The 23,047-nt window shown below is 40.7% G+C and overlaps 2 protein-coding genes across 2 annotated transcripts in view; one reads left to right on the forward strand and one right to left on the reverse strand.

The window, feature by feature from the left end:
• kcna10a (potassium voltage-gated channel, shaker-related subfamily, member 10a) overlaps positions 1-13,046 on the forward strand; it is a 57,892-nt gene extending 44,846 nt beyond the window's left edge. The window contains exon 2 of the mRNA XM_070545108.1: positions 10,917-13,046. Within this exon, the coding sequence (XP_070401209.1) occupies positions 11,098-12,819 (1,722 nt within the window). The 5' untranslated portion in view covers positions 10,917-11,097 and the 3' untranslated portion in view covers positions 12,820-13,046. The remainder of the gene's footprint in view (positions 1-10,916) is intronic.
• A 6,652-nt stretch (positions 13,047-19,698) lies between these two features.
• On the reverse strand, positions 19,699-21,606 carry LOC129160119 (putative nuclease HARBI1). Its single transcript, XM_054737276.2, has 2 exons — positions 21,333-21,606; positions 19,699-20,804 (listed from the first exon to the last, which is right to left on the reverse strand). Exons 1-2 carry the CDS (start codon positions 21,453-21,455, stop codon positions 19,929-19,931), a joined length of 999 nt encoding a protein of 332 aa, XP_054593251.2. The 5' UTR covers positions 21,456-21,606; the 3' UTR covers positions 19,699-19,928.
• Positions 21,607-23,047: the final 1,441 nt, after the last annotated feature.

The following is a 23,047-nucleotide window of genomic DNA, read 5'->3' on the forward strand; positions in this document are numbered from 1 at the left end:
GTGGGTTTTCTGCAGGTAATTTTGTTATGATGGAGAAGATGGATGGATAGATTTGACATTAAACACTTGATTGTCCCAATTGTTGTGAAAAATAAAGATTATATTTCAGCCTCCAATCTACATTCCTACCCTCACCAATGATCACAAGCTTAGACCAAAAAAATGAGACCGCGGATACAATCAACAGGGTGTATGGGCTCTCCCTTAGAGATAGGGTCGGTCGGCCATCTGGGAGGGGCTCAGAGTAGACCTGACAGTTGAGGTGGCTCGGGCACCTGGTTAGGATGCATCCTGGATGCCTCCCTGGTAACGTTTTCTGGTCATGCCTAACAGGGAGGAGACCTAAAGGGACACCCAAGATATGCTGGAGGGACTGTGACTCTCAACTGGCCAGGAAACGCTTTAGGATTCCCCCGGAGGAGCTGGCCCAAGTGGCTGGGGAGAGGGAAGTCTTGGACTCTTTGCTTAGGCTACTGCTCCCATGACCCGACCCCAGTTAAGCGGACGATAATGGATGAATGGAACTTAAAATAAGTTGAATAAAACGTGTGTTGTAAGCAGCCACCATTGTGTGCATAACTGGATTGAAGTTAGGGGTTTGAAGGTAACACTTCTGTGGGACATGAATGAGATATATTTACTCTTGTTTTTATAAAGAAGAACAAAGCTTGACTATTATTTCTTCAGTCAGGTATGTAAAGAAATCTGACTCACAAGCTCTCTGGTATCTGTGTTAGTGAAAGAGATCCCTCGGATTATAGCACTGAGCGGCCCATCCTGCCTTAATCTGCTTAATAGGGTAAAAAAAATTCTGATCCAAATATACCAGCATTACCAACCAATGCTTTCCTACAACCTGGGACTTCCCCTACCCAATCCCATTGCATCACTGTTCCAGCTGTCATTAGGCGAGAGGCGGGGTACACCCAGGAAAAGGCCACCGGTCCATGGAAGGGAGAACACAAACAACCTTGTGTGTCATTCTTTTCCCTTTTTATTTAATTTTGAAACTTTGAATATGACCATGTACTGTACTTGTTTGAAGTCACCGCAAAATACAATCGTTATGGGTTAGTTTGTTCTTTAATAAGCATGCACATCAAAAAGAGATGCAGAAATTTTAAGTTGAGCTGAAAAAAAAAGATCCAAATAAGTACAAAGTATGCTGGGAGGACAGCAAATAAAAACAACCAAAGATTGAGCATGAAGCAAAAAGCTGAGAAAAAAAACTTATATGCAGGATAACAATATGAGTTGTCAGAAACCGATAGGAAGCCCAACATACATTATTAGTGCAGGAGTTGTAGGCAGACAAAAAGAAGCTAAAGTGTATTAAGGCTGTTCATATTAGTGAGGGCTGCATTCCTATTTTCCTACTTTTGAAATCATATACTGCACCGATTTATTTCATCTGTCACATTTTGTTTTCATATGATAAGCTGAAAGGCAACCAATTAATAAATCAGTATTTCAGACTTTCATTTATATGCATGCATGATTTCCTCAATGTAAACTAGCTAGCTTAAACTTATACAGTTAGAAAATAGTTGCATGATCTTGTCAAACTGAAATCTGTCAGTAGAAAGTGTTTATGAGGTAGATGTTCCAGCATTGCTAAATGTTGTCACGTTTTGGAGGGATGTTGGAACCCAAAATGCAGAAGCCAGGATGATACGAGACAGGAGTTGATATAAAGAAAAAGTCCTTTTATTGCAGGAAGAACAACATAAATCCAAAAGGCAGGGAGCCAAAATCCAAAAATCCAGGGAGTCCAAAAACACAAGAACTAGCAGACTGACAGAATAAATCACGCTGACAAAAACAACACTGACAACGACAATGGACCGACAAGAACAATGAGACAAGGAGAGGCTTTATACACTGGGGCTGGAGTGATAGGAGACGAGGAGCAGGTGTATGGAGAACTGGCACAGGTGAAATCACTAATGAGGAGAGGAGCAGAGCAGGACACCAGACCTGACTGGGAAGGACAAACAAACAAACAAACAAACACACACACACACACACACACACACACACACACACACACACACACACACACACACGCATCTACACATACTGACACACACATAAACTCACACACACATATACTGAGCTGGGGAACAAGAGGCTGCAGCAACAACTAGAGGGGCTGAGGATGACTGGATGACACAGGACCTGGGAGGAATGATTTTAAAGGGCTACAACATAAGACACATAACAGAGATGCAGACAAAGGACACATGAGGGCGTTAAGAGAACACAAAAGGGAATCTAGAGAGGGATGGAGAAACATTAGGAGACACATTGGGAAAGACGCAGACAAAGGACACATGAGGGTGCTATGAAACACAAAAGGAGAACCTGGAGTGGGAACTGGAGGGGCTGGGGAACAAAGGAACACAGTACATGACATTCGCTCCATAGCGAATGTCCAAAATGGCACAGATTTGAGTGGGCGATCTTCGAAATAGTCCGCAGCCCAACGGTGGGCGCTACCACCCAAACTGAATAACATGATGGAGAGCCTCTCAAAGTCAGAGGAAACCGAGTCCAGACGAGTGCATGCTTCCACAAAGATACGGCATCCATCTGGGTCGCCACAGTACCGGTAGCGGTCTGGTGGTAGAGTCCCGGGTTCTGCTGGTTTCTGTGGTGGTCGGTCCATTCTGTCACGTTTTGGTGGGATGTTGGAACCCAAAATGCAGAACCCAGGATGATACGAGACAGGAGTTGATATAAAGAAAAAGTCCTTTTATTGCAGGAAGAACAACATAAATCCAAAAGGCAGGGAGCCAAAATCCAAAAATCCAGGGAGTCCAAAAACACAAGAGGAATGAGCAGACTGACAGAATAAATCACGCTAACAAAAACAACACTGACAATGACAATGGACCGACAAGAACAATGAGACAAGAAGAGGCTTAATACACTGGGGCTGGAGTGATAGGAGACGAGGAGCAGGTGTGTGGAGAACTGGCACAGGTGAAATCACTAATGAGGAGAGGAGCAGAGCAGGACACCAGACCTGACTGGGAAGGACAAACACACACACACACACACACACACACACACACACACACACACACACACACACACACACACACACACACACACATCTGCACATACTGACACACATAAACTCACACACACATATACTGAGCTGGGGAACAAGAGGCTGGAGCTACAACTAGAGGGGCTGAGGATGACTGGATGACACAGGACCTGGGAGGAATGATTTTAAAGGGCTACAACATAAGACACATAAAAGAGATGCAGACAAAGGACACATGAGGGCGCTATGAAACACAAAAGGAGAACCTGGAGTGGGAAATGGAGGGGCTGGGGAACAAAAGAACACAGAACATGACAAATGTGACCAAAAGAAAAATATATGAATGTAAAATAGATTTTCAAAATGAGTCTTATTTGCAAAGAACATAGACATTTTACAAGTTACTTGTGGAAAAATAAAATGTTTATAAAGGGGTGAGTTGTGTGGTTTATGTGACTCATGATGATCAGCTAAAAATATTAAAAACATGATCTATTAGGATAATTTTCATAGTATTTTTGTAGGAGTAAAAGGGAAAAAATTGGCATTGAATGGCACTTTTTTTCATAAATGGATAAAACTATAATTTTCTAGCAGATAGAAAAAATACAAAAAAATCTATTCTGAACTTACGTATTGACTTGATGCCATCGGTGATATAATATTACTAAATTGGCTCACATTAACCTTGATTTCAATATAACAGTAAAACTGTTTGAAAATAGAATTGGGAACATCTTGTGTGTAACACACACACACACTAAATTTGGCTTGAATGTTCATGTGACATATATTCTGTTGTCAGTTTAAGATTTCGTCACTACAAGAGCAGATAGCCTATTTTTAAACTTGTTTATTTTGCACTAAAACATTTTATAGTATTTTATTGCTTGGAAACTCCTGTTGGGCAAACTGAAATTGAAATGAGTTCATAACATAAGTTCATCTGAAGCTTTTCAGAAGATCATATGCTTTTGTGAGAAAAAAAAAAGACAACATAACTTAAAGTGATACTTTGCAACTTATTTTCTTGAGCCAGTATGTCCAAAAATGACCCTTAACAGCAAGGGTGGGGAACCCTGGTCCATCGAGGGCCACTATCTAGCATATTTTAGTTTCAACCCTGCTTCAACACACCTGATTTCAATCAGCAGGTAATTAACAGGCTTCTGCAGAGCTTGATGAGCTGCTGAACAGGTGAATCAACAACTGAATCAGAAATGTTGGAGCAAAGACATGCAGGATACCAGTCCTCAAGGACCAGGGTTCCCCACGCCTGCTTTACAGGGCTAATGAAAAGCCACCCAGCCCCTATCGCCCCCTGTGGCCAGAATATTCCGCTTGCAACTACAGACTGGTGGTCCGCTCTGTTTGGACTTTCCTGTTTTAGATCATGAACACATCTGATTTATTTAATGTAGTAATTAATCAGTCCTGTAGACACTAATGAAGGCTGGGGAGACATTTCAGCTGTTAGATGAAGGCGTTAAAAGGATGATCGCACAGCGAGGACATAAGTTTAGCTTTCAGTTCTACAAACGGACACTAGGGGGTGCTTGAAGCAAGCTAACACTGCCAAGTCTGTCACAAAATTGTTTTATTTTATTTTTTCTTTCAGTAAAAAACCAGCAAGGGGTTTTATTGATTAGCTATGCAGACATTTTCATCTTAACTGCGGCAACAAAATGTTTTTGGCCCTGAGTGTTGAACATGTATTTCACTTATCTGGGCTACCAGCTAGAGAGAGAATGGCTTAAGCTAGATTTGCTGGAACATCTGCTCATGTTTACACACATGTAATAACTTCACAGGGGATAGCTTACTGCTCAGCTCGCCAGGCCTTACCAAAGTTCTGATCCAGAAATCTGTACATTGGTACCAAAATGTTACTTTTCAACTCTTGCTTTGTTTTGGGAAGAATGGGACCTAAAGTGAATTTTAAGGAATCAAAAGGAGCAAAATACAAGTTTTTTGTTTTGTTTTATTTCACCATGACAACATGTATTACTAAACAGACGGGAATAGCTACTCAGCTGGGCTGGCAGCTCACAGTTGACTCTTTTGTGCAGTGCCGTCCTGAAACGTGTCAAGGTCACTCTTCATTTTGGCCACATTGCTTTCTGTTATTGCAGATTTAAAGTATTTACAGGAAGGGATACGGTACAAGTACTCTCAGTTTTAATATGCGTTTAAATTTTTTACTCATGTGATGTTTTCTTTCCACAAGGGAACTATTTTTAGCCACAAATGTACTGAACAACTGTAATCCTTAAAACCTTATTATCTTAGAGACTTTAAAGAAACCAATAACTAACTTCATTGTTTATTGAACAAGTCTTTACCATGACATTGCTGTATAACATTAACAACATGTCCAGTTTGATTCTCTGCTGCATTCTTGGGTGTGTTGAAGATTTCCCCATACACCCTGGTTTGACACAGGCCAAAAAAAAGTGTGTTTGGTAAATGTTGATTATAAGTTGGTTCTAGGTCATGAAAATAACTGAGAGAAAGAAACTTCATCAAACATTTGGATTTAAAAAAACAAGCAAGATTGCAGACACAAAGCAATGAAATCATAAGATAAGATGGTAAGTGTTAGAGCCAAATTGACTCACTCAAATATTTTTTTGTATTCTAACAGTCATGGTAGACTGGCTTACAAGGTGACTTTCTTAGTAGCTTCAAACAAAAAGAGGCCCCATTAAGAGCTCAAATGACTTGTTTTTCTGCATTAATGATGGAACATTTTACACAGTAATTTAGACTCAGAGTCGTTAAAGACTGATATTCTTAAGGTGAGCTGCTTTGACTGAGCTGAAAGTTAAATACCTAGATAAACAGATAATAAAGAGTAGAGCTGAAAGTGAAAGGCTCTACTAAAGAGGGGAAATGATCTTAATTGTTGTCTTTACCCACCTGTGTTCAACAAGTGAATCGTGCTGTTGGATATTAAATAGTAATGGTGATACTGTGTGTGTGTGTGTGTGTGTGTGTGTGTGTGTGTGTGTGTGTGTGTGTGTGTGTGTGTGTGTGTGTGTGTGTGTGTGTGTGTGTGTGTGTGTGTGTGTGTGTGTGTGTGAGGAAAGTAAGTCAACCGTGGAGACGTCAGAGGATCTAATCACATCGTTCCAGTCTGGAAGTCCTTGAGCACAACTCTTGGGTCTCTGATTGACGGCTAATAGACACATATAAATTCAATTCAATTCAATTCAAAAATACTTTATTAATCCCAGAGGGAAATTGATTGCTGTAGTAGCTCAGAATAATAATAATAATCAAGTCATCAAAGAGTTGTTGTATATTACAATGGCTGTTGGCAGGAAGGATCTCCAGTAGCGGTCAGTGTTGCAGCAAAACTGAAGAAGCCTCTGACTGAAGACACTCTTCCATTGTCGGACAGTCTAGGGAAGAGAATGGTCAGGGTTGTCCATCATTTTCTTGATTCTCTGGAGAATCCTTCTTTGTATTATCTCCTCCAGCAGTTCGAAACTGCCGAAACTCTGGCTGAGTCCTTGAAAGGGCTTGGAGTTCCTCTATCTTGTTGGCCAGCGATCTCACATTGCCCATTATGATCGATGGAAGAGATGGTTTGAAACAGACACATGCGCGCGCGCACGCACGCATGCACACACACACACACACACACACACACACACACACACAAACACACACACACACATTGTTGGATTGCTGCACTTTTGAGGCTTCCATTCATTTTAAGGGGGTCAGCCTAACCTGCACCATGTGTAACCCTAATCTTAACCTCAACAAAAATAAAATTCACACTACACCTCTAAAATCAAGTTTTAGGATGCTTGTCACTGTGGGGACCAGGCAACTGAACCCAGTTTCAAAATGACCCCCCAGTGAAGGTGAAACCTGAAAAAATGTCCCCTAAACATATTATAAACAAAAGACACACACACACACAATTATTATTATTACTTTTACACTTTAATTGTCGGATTGATACTCATTGATTTCAACCATTCTTCTCTGAGGGTTGTATTGTCTTTTTCTGCATGCGTAGAAATGTGTGTGTGTGTGTGTGTGTGTGTGTGTGTGTGTGTGTGTGTGTGTGTGTGTGTGTGTGTGTGCGTGTGTGTGTGTGTGTGTGTGTGTATACATTTGGCCTTTGACACAGCTCTAGTTTCTACTCAAGCATAAGGTTACCCAGAGGAGTCCCTGAAAGATAAGACATTCTGATTCTGGCTGAGAAGGTAGCAGGAAGTTGCTGGAGGAGTAATATGTGAAGAAAAACAATCCTTGTTTTGCTATATTTTAAAACTCCTAACGTCGTGTTACAAAGGTAAGGTGTATGTTGACTATATTTTATTTTTGAGAGAATTTTGAACATCAATTTAGCACTTAGACCATTTATCAGTTTATTTTATATCAAAGATCTCAAAAGTAAATTGAACAGAGAAGTAGAATCCAATTAGTTTTCACCGTGTGCATCAAGAGCAGTATGAATAGGTGTGCACATTCAAAATGTGTCTATTATGATTTACCTGATAAGACTGAGGAGCAAATGTTGATGCTTCAGTAAGGGAATTAGGAGACTTTTATTGTTTTTATTCATGGTTTGTGTTGAAGGAAATAGGTTGTATTGTTATTGACTCACTTTTTATAACATTTTATTTTTTAAATTATATAATTTCAGTTATACAATTGATATAATCTTACTTTGAACTCATTTTAAAGTTGAGATCCATGTGTTCTAATTTGTCTACTACTATGTTATCTGTTAATTGCGCCTTCAATCAAACTTTATTCCAAACAGGACAATTACTTAAGACACAAACGATCGAATAAGAAATCGAAAAAGCATAAAGAAAAAAATGTATCGTATATAATAGCAGCACAGTCTGAATTTCCACATAAAACATCAGTTTAATAGGAAACATAAGAAGAATCTACAACCAGATTTTATTAGACAAATGAAAGCTTTTATTGGCAGATGGCTTACCACATAGAGCTGCGCTAAAAACAGCAAGTTTTAGCTCTTCTTTTATTTCTAGAGCTGAGCTGCAGACAATGGAAACCAAAATATAAGTTTTAAGTAGTTTACAGATATTGACAGGATACTTGGTTACATTAGGAAATGTGAATGAGACGGATTCAACTCCCAGTAAGTCATGGCTTTTGTACCCTTTGTCTCGTCATTGTTCGTTGTTCCTTTGCCCAGGATGAATGCCCCCCCCCCCCCCCCCATCTTAAAGGTCCTTTCTCATCATACTGTCTAACCATCCACCCACCCAACAGCTCCCATCCTGTCTCATTGTCACTTTCCCATTTTTGCACCACTATCCTCATCCTACCGCCCGCTTTCATCTTCCCAATAATTTTCATGTCATTCTTTTTCACTTTCTTTCTGTCTGTTTCTGGTAGAGCAGGAATGGAATCACTGCTTCTGGTTTGTAGGTGCTGACTCATCCTGAAGTCTTTAATTAAACATCTGCAGACATCTCAATCACACACTTAGTCACACATGCAGTGTATAAACACACACACACATGCACAAACACGCAAAAAGATGTTCAAACAAGTTTAGTAGATTACTCAGTCTTCTCACAGCCCCTGAAAACCACATGACAGGATGTATTTTAAATGTGGTGTTTGGAAGAAGGCAAGGCAAAGTTATCACTGCTCAGCCAGTTAATTATGCACTAATTTATGCAAAGCCCCAGTTACCCTGCATGAACCACTCCTACCACAGCCTCTATTGGGGTCATCACAGAGTGTGCACCTTGACTTTCATTTAATTTAGCATTTGCACCTTCTTGTGTCAATAAATTAAAATTTAAATACGAGGTAGGCTCTGTAGTTTGAGTGACTGGTAGCCTTGAAATCTATACAAATCATGGCAGGAGCTCTGCAGGTCGGTCTAGCCACGTTCCATTGTAGCCTCAGCAGGTCTACCATTAGCCTGAACAATTTTAGGTTGGGCCAATCACAGCGCTCACATTAGGCAGGCTTTTCACCAGAGCTATGGCAAAAAACTACAAAGATGGGGTTCACTCAGAAAAGTGCTCATTTGAAACGGCCTTGGCATCAACTTTGGACTATTTAGACTTGGGCTTTTCTTTGAGACATAAGAAGATAGAGGTGTTTAAATCCCTTATTCAACCTTCCCACTGTCCTACTGGGTGTGACCCCATGAGGAAAGTTGACCATTGAGCAGGGTTGATGGTTTATCCCTTGTGTCCATGTGGCAGGGGTGAGGTGTGAGCACCACCTCACCCCTGCCACGTGAACCTCAAGGGATAAACCATCAATCCTGCTCAATGGTCAACTTTCCTCATGGGGTCACCCATAAAGACAGTGGGAGGGTTAAAAAAAGAATGTATTTGCTTCTTCTACTTTGATGGTGTATTATGGATTGCCCCGTTGACTGATTTCCATAGTGATGAATATGTCTCGTTTGTTGCTCTGATTGGTCTTAGCACTGTCAAATTGCGTGTGGAGACAATTTGAAAGTAGGGATGGACAATATATTGGCATCAATCTCGGTATCGGCTGATGTTAGTCGTTTTTTAACATATCGGTATCGGTCCGATAAATAAAACTGGACCGATATTAACAACGAATATTTTTTCCATATTGTCTCCATTTGTTTATCAGTTTCAGAGGGTGAGGGGGCTGATGTGTATTTGTTCAGTCACGTGACAGTGATTTTAACCATCTCAGGAGTGTAAATGTGTGTGGTGTTTGTACATAATAATGTAAATTCAGCTTTAAAATTTTTCATTCTATGCAAAATCTGCTGATTTTAGAAGCATTAATGTCAGTATATTGGTATCAGTAAATATCGGTTATCGGTCATAACAGTGATCTTAATATCGGATATCAGTATCGGCCCAAAAACATCATATCGGTAGATCACTATTTGAAAGACAATTGTTGATTCCGCCCCATGACTGAACTCTGTCTTTAGGTTGTGTCTTTAGGTTGTGGCCACACTATGTACAGTATTTACATTTGGGAATGCTTTCCAGGCGATTGCACTGGGGTATCTGGTGCCACATGGAAACATTTTCGTAGTGACCGTAAGAATACACAAACTAAAACAAATAGACTGGTTTACATTAGGGGGAAAATAAAATATTGAATGAAAGTTATTCATCTCACTGTAAACCTTTGAAGATGGCTGAATGTGAAACAGCTAAATTGTTTTTTACTTATTGTACTAGAAGAGTGATGCATTTAGAAAACTAGCAAGGCTGTTGAAAATGTTGAAATGTCTGTAAGTCATTCTTTATCATAATTGATTGTCATTGCAACTGATACAATGAAATGTTATTTAATTGTAGTGATACTGACAATTCTTCAGTCACAAAAAATGTTTGATCCAACTTTGATGGGGTATTTTTGAAGCTCTGTGTTAAAGTTAATGTTTTCTTTGGATATGTAATGTAAACGTTCAACATTAAAGGGTTTTATTACTGGTTTTTCTGAAGATATGTTGTGTATTTGTTGAAGTTGATAATATTTTGTGAAACAAATTTAAGGATTCATTATGAACCCAATCCTTTCTAGAAATGAAATATTGCTTTTTCAGTCTGTTATTTTCACAATTACACAACCTTTCAGAGAAGCTACACAATAACAGCATTTTTAATATCAAAAAGTGAAATGTTCCCCTACAACACTCTCTTGTTCCTGCCTGGCTTGTTTATTTCACTCTATTTTACCTTGAACCTTTTCCAAAACATAGATTGGTACCTTTCAAACCAGAACTATGATAGTTTGATTAACTTGATTTAGAATTTTCCTGCAACCAGAAAACATGTAAATGGGCTGCTGACAAAAAAAAATTCAACAACTGACTTTTTTTCTTTCTGTCTCTATTTCATAGGTACTGACAGGAAGCGGAGAATAAAAGCAGTTTTTGGTTTGTCCTGTGAGACTCACTGAGTACTTGGTAAACTGATGCTGCTCCTTATTTTCATGGATGAGCCACCTATCTGTCATCCAGCGTAAGTGTGAGATTGTCTTACCCTTGTTGTCCAAGGCTTTACGCTGGCTGAATTACAGCCATGGAGGTGGCGCTGGTCGACTTTGAAAGCCTTGAGGAAATGGATGGCAGCCTTGAAGATGAGGTGGACACCTATGCCAATGAGACAACAGCTCTCACAGCAGACATGCCCTCAGAGCACAGCAACCCAGACATCAACTACCTCCTACGAACTCCTCAACAGTCCTCAACACCTTGCCTTCATAACCCTGTGACCTCTTACATTTGGGAATCCACCTCATCTTCACCTGTTCCTCCACCACAGAAACTGGGAGCACCTCAGTCCCCAACAATACCATCCCCAAACAGAAAAGGTCATCCTAGCTGTGCCAGCATGATGTCTAACTGGAAGTTGCTGTTAAATACTGAAGGAGCAAAGGAGAGTGAGACAATCTTCAGTCGACTTACTAAAGAGTGCTGCGAGGAGCTGTTTCTAGATAGGCAAGGGTTGGATGATGGTGACCAGAAGATTATTTTCAACATTGCTGGCCTACGCTTTGAGACACAACTTAAAACACTGGACCAATTCCCTGACACACTTCTCGGAGACCATTTGAAGAGGATGGACTACTTTGATCCAATGAGGAACGAATACTTCTTTGATCGAAATCGACCAAGTTTTGATGGGATCTTGTATTACTACCAATCTGGAGGTAAAATCAGAAGACCAGCAAATGTTCCCATTGATGTGTTTGCAGATGAAATTGTATTTTATGAGCTTGGGAGCGAGGCCATGGAGCAGTTCAGAGAAGACGAGGGATTCATTAAAGATGTTGATATCCCACTGCCTAAAAATGACATTGCTAGGCAATTCTGGCTGCTGTTTGAGTACCCAGAGAGCTCCAATGCAGCACGAGGTGTTGCTCTGGTTTCAGTCCTAGTCATTGTCATATCCATCATTATTTTCTGCATGGAAACCCTGCCAATTTTCAGAGATGATTCTGATCCAGTTGTTCCCACAGCAGTGAAGTTCAACCAATCAAAACTCCACCCCACTGCTTCTCCATCTGGTGCAAAGCTCAAAACATTATCTGACCCTTTTTTCTTCATTGAGACTGCCTGCATCGCTTGGTTTGCCTTTGAGCTGTGTGTTCGATTTGTGGTGTGTCCAAGCAAAAGAGAGTTTTTCCACAACCTCATGAACATCATTGACATTATATCCATCATCCCTTATTTTGTAACTTTGATCACAGAATTGGCCACAACACCTGAAGAGAACACTGGACAAAACATGTCTCTGGCTATATTGCGCATCATTCGCCTGGTCAGAGTGTTTCGTATTTTCAAACTGTCACGACACTCCAAGGGACTACAGATCTTGGGTCAGACTCTTAAGGCCAGCATGCGTGAGCTTGGTCTGCTCATCTTCTTCCTCTTCATTGGAGTGATCCTCTTTTCCAGTGCCATCTACTTTGCTGAAGTAGATGAGCCTAACACACAGTTTGTCAGTATACCCGAAGGCTTCTGGTGGGCAGTGGTCACCATGACTACTGTAGGATATGGAGACATGTGCCCCATAACCCTGGCGGGCAAGATCGTGGGCACCTTGTGTGCCATAGCAGGTGTGTTGACAATTGCTTTGCCTGTTCCTGTCATCGTTTCCAACTTTAACTACTTCTACCACAGAGAGACAGAAGCAGAGGACAAGGTTCCTATGGCGGAGGCTCTTGAGCAAGCCATGAAGGCCGAGGAAAGTAATAAACAAGACAGCAATACTTCAATCAATAAAGCCAATGGCGTCTAACTGAATGAAGGGAAATATAAATTAAAGTATAGAAGTCCCATGGAGCAAAAACAATCTTTTTAGAAGTGTGAAATGTACGTGTTGTGAAATCCAAAGAATGGTCAATATGGATCAGATAAATGCTAATTGTTCCTGTGGAAAAATTGTTTTATAACGGCAAGCAGTTGTACCACTTTTACCTCTTTTGTTTTCTTATATGAAAATAGCACATATGTGGATTTGCTTGTAGATTCACCAAAATCATGTTCTGGGCTTTTCATTAATATATGCTATTTTAGGTTCACTTTGCAGTATGTTGTGGTAGACTCATATAGACAGAAAAAAACTCCTTCATTTCTCATGAACATATTTTAGAAGTTTTCAATGTTTCTTTGGTCTTACTGTCATAATTTTGGTCAGATCACATGACCTATTTTGCCCACTATTTTAATGCGATTTGAGCCTAATGGATGTTTGCTGAAACCATAAAATGCATGTTGAGACACATTTAACATGTCATGTAATTACAGGTAAAGCCTGGACAAATCCTAAATGTGCATCATAATTAAACTGCATTGCATTGCCACTCAGTGCATAGGCTTATGGTAATGACCATTCTAATTCCACTAATGCACTTGTATTCCTCAAAAGTGAAGCCATGATGCCCCGTTAACCCTCTGGAGGTAGGCATTGCAGATTTGCAACAGTTAAAACCTACCTACCTGGTTACTCCACATACGTATTTCATGAGCATTTTTTAACTCAGAAGTACCCCTGAAGAACTTAGTTGTTCGTCCTTTCATCAAAACTTGTTTTGAGCCTGAGAGGATTAAAAAGAGCTGCCATGTGGAGCTGATTGTTTAAAAAAGTGTTAGGAAATATTGTATTTGGAGATGCAACATCTGGATAAGAACTATGAAAATGAACAAAAGTCAAAATCAGAAAAAAAAATATCTGAAATGTATTGTTATTTTTTAGCCAAGAAAATGTTCCACTTATTTGCATGGAGTGACTTATACAGAAGACAGCCACAAGGAGAACATGTTTTATTTTGAACACATTGTTCACATCCTGTTTCTTTGGATAGTGATTTCCTAAAATTTGTTGGGAGAGGACTAGCTTACTGTATTAGTGTCCTTCATACATTCTTCACAAATTCAACAAAGAAATGGGGCATTTATGCCTGTTTTAAATAGTCTTATGTTTTGTTGAATGCAAAATACATGTTTTATATTCAACAGGAAGGATGACCTATTTTAAAAACAATAAGACTAAGGTTGTAGAAATTAAGCTAAATAATCAGACTTTTCCATTAACTTGCATTTATATTGATTGAAATGTAGCCCTTCTGTGCTTGCTACATTGAAATTGTACTGCTTTTCATTTCCTTTTATATTCTGCTGGCATACAGCTTCTCCAATAACTGTTAATTGTCTAATTACCATTCATCATAAAGGAGTGCCTTAAGTTGCCATAATGAAAGGTAGTACCTGTTCATTTACCACATACAGTATGCTAGATTATTCTGATTTCACCATGCTTGGCACAGCACTGTAGCAATGTTAATGCAAATGATTTAATTAAAAAACTAAATTAATTAATGCTTTTACAAATAAGATTGAACATTTCTACTGCATTATTACCCAAATTGTCAAGGAACCACAGAAGCATTTTTCTAGTTTTGTTTTACTTCTGTTTTATGTTCTTTTCATAAAAACACTTGGAAACTGAATTATGACCTTTAGCCTTCATTCAAGTCAAACAAGAGTAATAAAGGGAACCTAAAAAGAATTTTGACCAACATGCTGATGAGTCATCTTTTGATGAAAGTGTAATAGTGCTGTTTCAATGCAAAATATTGTGTTTGGAGATTATTTTACATGTTTTCCTACCATGAAATACATTTTTGAATGCAAGTGATGTGTTATCTCAAATGAACATGTAATGTCTACATTTCTGGTTGAGCTCATGTTTAAATAAAAATAAAATTGTGTCAAGTAAAGTTAAGTGTTTGTGAATAACACCAGTCAACAACAGATGAATCCATTATTTTGCTCTATGCTGCACTTTTTTCAAATGACATATTTCTATGGTTGCGTGTGTGTTTTTAACATACCTATTGGAAATAAAAATGTAAGTTTGCATGCGACAGGTTTGTTCATACAACCAGTGCCACAGCATCAAAATGTAGTTTTGCATTTATTCTTAAACGGCTCTTGTGATTTTATAATCTTGAAACCAATCTAAAAACTTTGAGTTGGTCTACAGTTGGAGCTGCATCTTTGTGATTTGTCCAATGATTTATTTGTTTGGTTGTTAGTGGGAACCAATCAAAGCAGAACAATCCACAACCCACATATTCACACCTTTTTGTCAATGGTTTAGCCTTTACAGCAAAGTAGAATCCAGTAATTCAGGAAGTGGGAAGAAAGCAGAGCTTGACCAAGCCTTGTCAGAGCATCCTGGCTTAATTGGTTACAAGGTGCCAAAGCCAAGATGAGAAGGAGCAACTAAATCAAGCCAAGTGTCAGTAATCCTAAACGTGGATGTATGCCCATCTTCAAGGGACCACATTGTTGATCAGAGATTAACTGAGGCTGATAGAACATTTGCATGCTTCCTACTTCACTTTAAGTCTGTAACAGAAAATAATGAAAGCTTATGTGGCATCAAAGCCCAGCAGAGCCTATATGTAAAAGAATAAGCACGATCCAGATAAGAAAAAAACTGCGAAAAACGGTGTGAGAATCTACAAAATGAATGCATTTAGTATTTAACAATCAATTACACCATTCTGAGAATCAGCTTCTCTAAATCTGAGATCATGGTCTTGAGTCGCAAAATGGTAGAATGCCTTCTCCAGGTCAGGGATGAGGTTCTGCCCCAAGTGGAGGAGTTTAAGTATCTCGAGGTCTTGTACATGACTGAGGGAAAGATGGAGCTCGAGATCCACACGTTCTCACACCTGAAGTGGCTAAAAGACGATGGTTGACCAAGCGTTTGTTTCCAACATTCTGGGGGGCGATGCGCTGTGCCAGAGCGTCGCTTTCCAACACCCGCGGTAAAACGGAGATTTCTCCAAATTGTGGCCTTTTCTTTGTCACCCCTCACCCCTATCCTAACCTTAACCCACGTGTGCATGCAAAACTTTGTTCCTAGTTAAAACGTCCCTCTCCAACATGGTTAACAAGAAGTTTAGAATGGGAAACTGAGTTAAGGTTAGGATGGGGGTGAGGGGAAGGTTAAATAGCAAGAGGTTAGAGGTTAAATGTTGGTGAAATTTGCATGCACACGTGGGCTTCAGAAACCTACGCTCTGGCACCGCGCGGTGCCTCCCAACGTGTTGGGACTCCCAACGTGTTGGAAACAAACGCTTGGTCACCCATCATCAGTTTTTGCCACTTCGGGTGTGAGAATGTGTTGGCGAGATCAACAGGCGGAACAGTACTGCGTCTGCAGTTATGCCGGCATTGTCACATTCTCTATTGTATGTTGACTCTGTATTTCATCTAACTGTGTTACTTGTTTTTTTAACACAGCAAAAAGTTGTTTTTGCCTTGTATTTGTCAATGTTTCAACTAACACTATAGTTTTCTGAAGCTCTGAGGAAGACCACTGATATAGTCCATTTCTCAATAAACTCATTATTCAATTACGCAAGTCTGTAGGATGTTGAATTGTTTCTTATTTTCTTTTATGAACATTGTGGGGGAATGTGTTCACTTAAGTTTAGGTTTTGGGCTTAGGCTTATTCAGATATGAACATCTGCCATGTGGGATTTTAAAAAGTTCGATATTTGGACCTTTGTTAGTCTCTGTATACATTATGTCCTTAGGTGGCTTCTTGTGCAAGCATGGTATTTAGTTTATTTTTCATTGCCAGCTGTGTTTAACACTGGACAAGTCTGATGGTCATCTGACAGCAGCACTGGGTGGGGATCACTGACCAACCCTCCAGTGGCTCTGTTCCTACCTTCAGGGCTGGAGCTTCTGTGTTAGGATGGGTGAATCCTCCTCTCCTTGGGTGGGACTCCACTGGGGCGTGCCTCAGGACTCTGTTTTAGTTCCCCTTCTGTTTGCAGTATATCCCCTACTCCTCTGGGGATTCTCCTTCATTAACATTGTGTCCAATTCCAGGTCATAGAAGGTGCTAAATGAATAATTTAATGAACAAATGAATAAATGACTATTAAAAAATGTTTAGATTGTTCAACAGAAATTAAAACTTGGATTGCTGAGAACTTCATGCATATTGTTACGTCCACACAGAGGCAAGTGTTTCAGGTGTGGAAATCGTAAACATTGATTTTATTAAAATGATTTTGAAATGACAAAAAGCTCCAAATCTAAAAGTACTTAAAACACATTGTTAAAATGGCCATGGGTTTATGTTTAAAACAGACATCCGAATGCTCCCAAACATTCACAATCAAAGTCCGCTGACTTACACACAAGTTTGGGAGCCAAGACGAATCCAGCACTCTGGTCCCTTGTCTGTTAAAAACCTCTAAAAGCTCTTAAGCTTCACTAAGCTTAAAGAACTAACATCCATTTAAAAGCCATTAAAACACAAACAAATGGCGCACATGAGAGAACTGGCACAGATCCAGTCTCTCCCTTACCCCTGGCAGCTCTCCCTTTTATGCTGCTCAGGAGGTGATCAACCCAAGTGAGTGCAGCTGTGCAGGTAGGAGGAGGAGGTAAAGCACTTATTGGCTGTGTCTCAATTCAGGGTCTGCATCCTACCTCGGCCGGATTCGTCGGCCGGTTACGTCACAGCGCCGCGACTAGGCCTGTCCCAATTCGAAGACTCCTTCAAATGCGGTCGACGAATGCGGCCTTCTTTTCGCCTGAATGAAGGATGGGTCGGGTGTATCCTTCAACAGGTAGCATTTCCCAAGATGCCTTGCGGGCCGGCCGGCAGAAAAACTTTTACAACAATGGCGGACAGTGAAGCGGGAGCTGTTGGAGAAGATAGCACGTATAAATGTAAGTATAAACTTGAAAACTGTTAGGGTAAGGGCTTTTTTTTTTTTATACACGAACATTTTTCGTTAGAAATGTTACCGTAGAAGTGCTTGTATTGCGGTCTTGGCTCGTATGTTCGGCCGCTCGGTGTCGCACTTCTCCCGCTACGTTTTCACCATGATTTTAATATTTTAGGGACTAAAGACAAAACCCAAGAATTCATAAAGCTTCGAGCGGAGATGGACCACATGTTCACCGGAGCAAAGCATTCGGCGTCTGTGGCATGGAGGTATGTCATATTTTATTTAAAAATTCGTTTGAGTTCATTTTTTTCTGCCAAAACATGAAAGGAATAATCCGTTGTCCTCCTTTTCTCTATCTTTTCTCTTCCTGTTTCTTTTTCTTACATGTTAGGAGTATTCTGGAGAAAATGTCCATCCAGGGGAAGGTGACCCCCATCCAGGCCAAAAAAAAATGGGATAATTTAAAGAAAAAAATAAAGTATGTAGATGTGTGTGGAAAAATATAACATGAATACATGCTAAATCTAAAAAGTTTAAACATGTTTGTTGGTATTTGTGTAAAATGACATAATTTTATTTTTTTACCTAGGATTGCAAGTATCCAGGGTCAGGAGAGGGGGTTAGTGGGAAGCCCACTGCTGCTACTTGGCCCTGGTTTGACCTCATGGATGAGTTATTAGGACAGAGACCCTCTATCAGTCCGCCTGTCCTAATTGCCTCTATCCGTGAGGACACTCCAGGGCCAAGTACAGCAGTGGAGGAAAGGGAGGAGAGTGAGGATGAAGATGGTCAGCCAGGAGGAAGTCAGCAGGGTGCAAGAAAAAGGAGAAGGGACAGCGATGACCAGCTTCTGGAGCTCATCAGAGAAGATATGAGGCTGCAGAGGGAGGCAGAGCAGCAGAGGGCACAGGAGAGAAGGGAGACTTTTGGGAAGCTTTTTAGTCTGCTTGAAAAAATGATAAGTAAAGATTAGCCGTATCTAACAAATGTTATAATCTAAATAAAATCAGTTCTTAAACTCTTGAAGTTTATTTTTGTTTACAAATGTGAATTGTTTAATATTACAGGGTATCCACTGGGCCTTGAAAAGTCTTAAAAGGTGATCAATCAGTTTGGGTCAAATTAAGACCCTTAGAAAGTATTAAACACTGTTATCACATCTTTGCTCAGGCTAAGCTTTACAAACTATTTTCTCTGAATTAGCTCTCCAACAGTCCCAAAAACATTGTTTTAGTGCGTTATTTTGATCATTTTAATTTAAAAAAACAAACATAAAACAGCCTATTGTGGGTGCATTTGAATTGCTTCTAAAAGCAATATTAAAATATTGAGAATGTCTTGAGAAAGTATTAAAATGAACTTGAAGATTATTTTCCTTAACATGTATTGTTAAATGTAATAAACAAATAATGTAATATAGAAAATAATGCAGAAATGGATCAAACTTAATAGTTTTATTTACAAAAACGTAGATCCAACATGTTTGAACATATATACACAAAATATTTAAGGGAAACATACAAAATAGAAAAATCTAATATAAGGTGCAGGATTAACCTGAGTGTCCTGTTCCAAGACCGTTTCAAAAACTTAAGCAGGAAGTCTCTAACAGGGATGCTGGATCTGCTGAACAGATGACTCATGGATGGAGTGCTGGAGCTGAGACCCGTGGCTGCTCTTTTCAGGTTGACAAGTGAAGCATCCTACTGGGTGGTCTGCAGAGGGCTTCAAGATTCATCTTGACTGTCCACTGCATCGTCCATCGGTTTGCAGGGCTGGCTGTCGACGGCTGCTACATGACCAAGACTGAAACATAAATAGACAAATAGGAGATAATAAATACAAAATCTACATACTATTGGTGAAATGTTAGGCTATTTAAAAAAATGCATTCATGTGTTACCTGTTAACAGTAGTCATGGTCCAGTGGAACCTCCTCCAGGGCAGACACCTCACAACACAGCTGGTCCCACCAGCGTGCACCGCTGACATCCTCCAAGCCAGCCTCCCCCTCATCATCTCCACCATCCTCCTCAGGCTCATCCTCCACCACCACAAAGTCTCCAGCACTGAGGCAGATGTTGTGGAGGATGGCACAAGCGGTAACAACCTGTAATACATAAAATAATTAATTTAAATTTATTTCAAAGAAATGTGAAAATCAATATTTCGTACACTTACGTGAGGCACAAAGGTGTGGTGGACCTCTAGCGCTTGCAGGAAGATGGCTCTGAACCTGGTTTTCATCATTCCAAAAGCACGCTCCATCACAGAGCGTGCCTTGGAATGATGGCTGTTAAAGCGCTGGGCAGCCACACCTAGATTCCCACGTTTGTAGGGAGTGATGAGTGGGAGTGGGCTTTGCAGGCATGGGTACCCACCATCTGCGAGGATGAAGTGCCCTGGAGGAGGGTAGACTGACTGCCTGTTCAGGGGGCTGTGGCGGAGCACCCTGGAGTCGTGCACCGACCCCGGCCAGCCCACGTAGGTTTCAATGAAGCGGCCCTGATGGTCACACACAGCCTGCAGGATGATAGAGGGGAACAGTTTCCTGTTCCTGTAGCAGTGACCATCAGGGCCGCTTGGAGGCTTGATCCTGATGTGGCAGCCGTCGATGGCACCTGCAGCTTTAACAAAAGCTCTGTGCCGTGCCAGCCCTGCAAACCCCTGGGACACCACCTCCAGGTCTTCAGGGGTCTTTGGAAGGTGGATGACCTGGTGGCGAATGGCCACAACCTCCTCCGTGACTCTGTGGACGATGCGGTGGACAGTCGAACGAGGTATCCCGAACGCTCTGGAGACCACCCTGTAAGATGCTCCACTTGACAACCAGAAAAGAAACACCAGGGTCTCAATTGTGGCACCCCAACCATGACGCCGATCTTGGTTCAGCAGATTCAGCAGCACTGAAAGGGACTCCCTGCTCAGACGAAAGTCTGGTCTCGGATCTTGCTGGTTGAAGAAACGGTCCAGGACTGGGACACTCAGGTTAATCCTGCAGTATCTGGGTCTAGTCTGGTTAAAGAGAAATACAGAACAAATAAAGTTTTATTTCAAAGCTGTAATTGTAAATGTGATAATATTGTACATATTCATGGTATTCTTTCACAATTCTAAAAAATTAACTTTTGAACAATGTATGCAATGAAGACCAAAAGATCAATTATGTTTTGAAAGTGCTGTCCATAATTAAGTTTTGTAAGTCATATAAAAAGTTTTTATTTTCGTTCACTAGATGTCCTTCTACAGGTAGTGTAATGTACTCTTTCTGCTTACAGTTATTTGTTATTTAATGACATCCATATTTTAGAATGATTTATTTGTTATGTAAGCCATTTTCACATTGTTTTTCTTCTTACTTGAGTAACTCTTTTGGTGGGGAGCTTTTGTAGTTGAGTAAGTATAAAAGATTTGAAGTTGTATTTGAGTATAAGGTTCGATTTTAATACGGAGTATGTTTGCAACCTGTAAGAAGTAGCTAAAACTATCCAGTAAGCTAGCTATAGCCGATAGGTAAAGGCTACTTAATAGAAAATACAATACCTGTTCATTGTTGCTTCTCAGCCTGAGCAATATAAAATGCCTTCGCCGTCGATACATCTCTTGTAACTCCTCCAGAAGCAAGGAAATTATTAAAAAGCTCAATAATGCTTCAAGCGCTACCATTTTCCTTCTCCCTTCTGCTCAGCGCGGTTCCACGGTTGCTAGGCGACGGAACGTTCGCCGAGGGAGAGGCGGGAATTCATGAAGGCTAGGCCTGTCCAAATTCACAGCCGTTAACATCCGGTCTACTCGGCCGACGGAGGACGCAGCCCACGTCGGCCGGGTGGGCTGGGTCCTTCGAAGGATGCAGACCCTGAATTGAGACACAGCCACTTATTGTCCACTGCAGCGTCCGATTTCTGAGACAAAAAGCAAGAACTGTAACACATATATTTAAACATAACACAGAGGCAGTATATTTTAGGCCTTTCACTGATGCCTCAATTGTTGATTGCGGTGAGCTTAACTCCCACTTGAGTACCAATGTAGTGTTTAAAAACGGATAACAGTTCTTTTTGGTTTTAATGGTCATAAAAAGGGGGCTATGGGGTCATCTTTATATCATCTAATGGGCCATTCCCATCTGTACCGGGTCAGCCCGGGCCGGGTAGCCCCAGTCGGCCCCAGCCTGGCCCGGTTGATTCCACACATCCTTGCCTTAAGCCCATGTGGGCTGATTCTACCCACCAATCAGAGGCTTGCTCTAATGGAAGGTGTGAATCTGCTGTCAGCAGTGGGTGTGTTGGCCCTGGTCGGCCTGAAGCAGACCCCCTCGAAAAGAGGGCTGAGAATGAGCCTTGGTTGGCCCGGAAAAATACCAGGCCACCCAGATATGCAAACAACCTACGCTACCCGGCCCGGGCCGACCCGGTACAGATGGAAATGGCCCACAAAACGTTTATCCAAGGTGAAACCATTTCTTTCTAGACCTTTGCTGGAAACTTTTGTACACACATTTATAACATCATGGCTAGATTACTGCAACTCCATCTTATTCCAGGATAGTCAGAGTGCGGTGTCTCATCTTCAGCCAGGACAGAAATCTGCTTGGATGTCTTTGAAGGATAAACGGAAATGTGAGCATGTTAACCTGACATCGACCACACTACACTGACTGCTTGTTCCTTATAAACTTCTTCGATTGAATCTTTGAATGGTCACCACCAGCCTACCTATGTCCACACACTCCCTCTTCGCTCTGAAATCCTTGCTGCTTTCAGTCTCCAATTCCTGGTTGAAGATTCAGGGTGGCTGTCAGTGGTGGCTCCAAGGCTCTGGAGTAAACTTCAGTTACATATCAGACAGTCCTCCTCCGAAAGGGTTTTGAAGTCTAGGTTGACAACCTGTTTTTATTCTCTAGCTTTAGCCCTGTGGATTGATTGACATTAAAGTGGTATTCATGAATTTTTATTGTTTTATATTGTTGCAGTAAAACTTGTGTCTTCTATGAATGGCTGTTCATCATATTGGTGGCATAAATTTCTCTGGGAAGTGCTAGAAAAATAAAAGTGGAGTGGAGTCGAGTGTAAATCTGTTAGAGAGGCACAAAGAAAGAAAGAGAAAAGGGGTTAACGTTCTTGGATTCCACCGGTAATCCCCTTCAGGTAAGAAAATCCCCATTGTTATATAAGATTTCCTCATTAGTTTCATTGACATGTCTCTGCTTTCACTCCATGTTAGTGCTGCAGACACAAAGATAGAGGTCACATGGGCAA

The sequence above is a fragment of the Nothobranchius furzeri genome, chromosome 15 (genome assembly GCF_043380555.1).
Source record: "Nothobranchius furzeri strain GRZ-AD chromosome 15, NfurGRZ-RIMD1, whole genome shotgun sequence".
Lineage (NCBI taxonomy): Eukaryota > Metazoa > Chordata > Actinopteri > Cyprinodontiformes > Nothobranchiidae > Nothobranchius > Nothobranchius furzeri.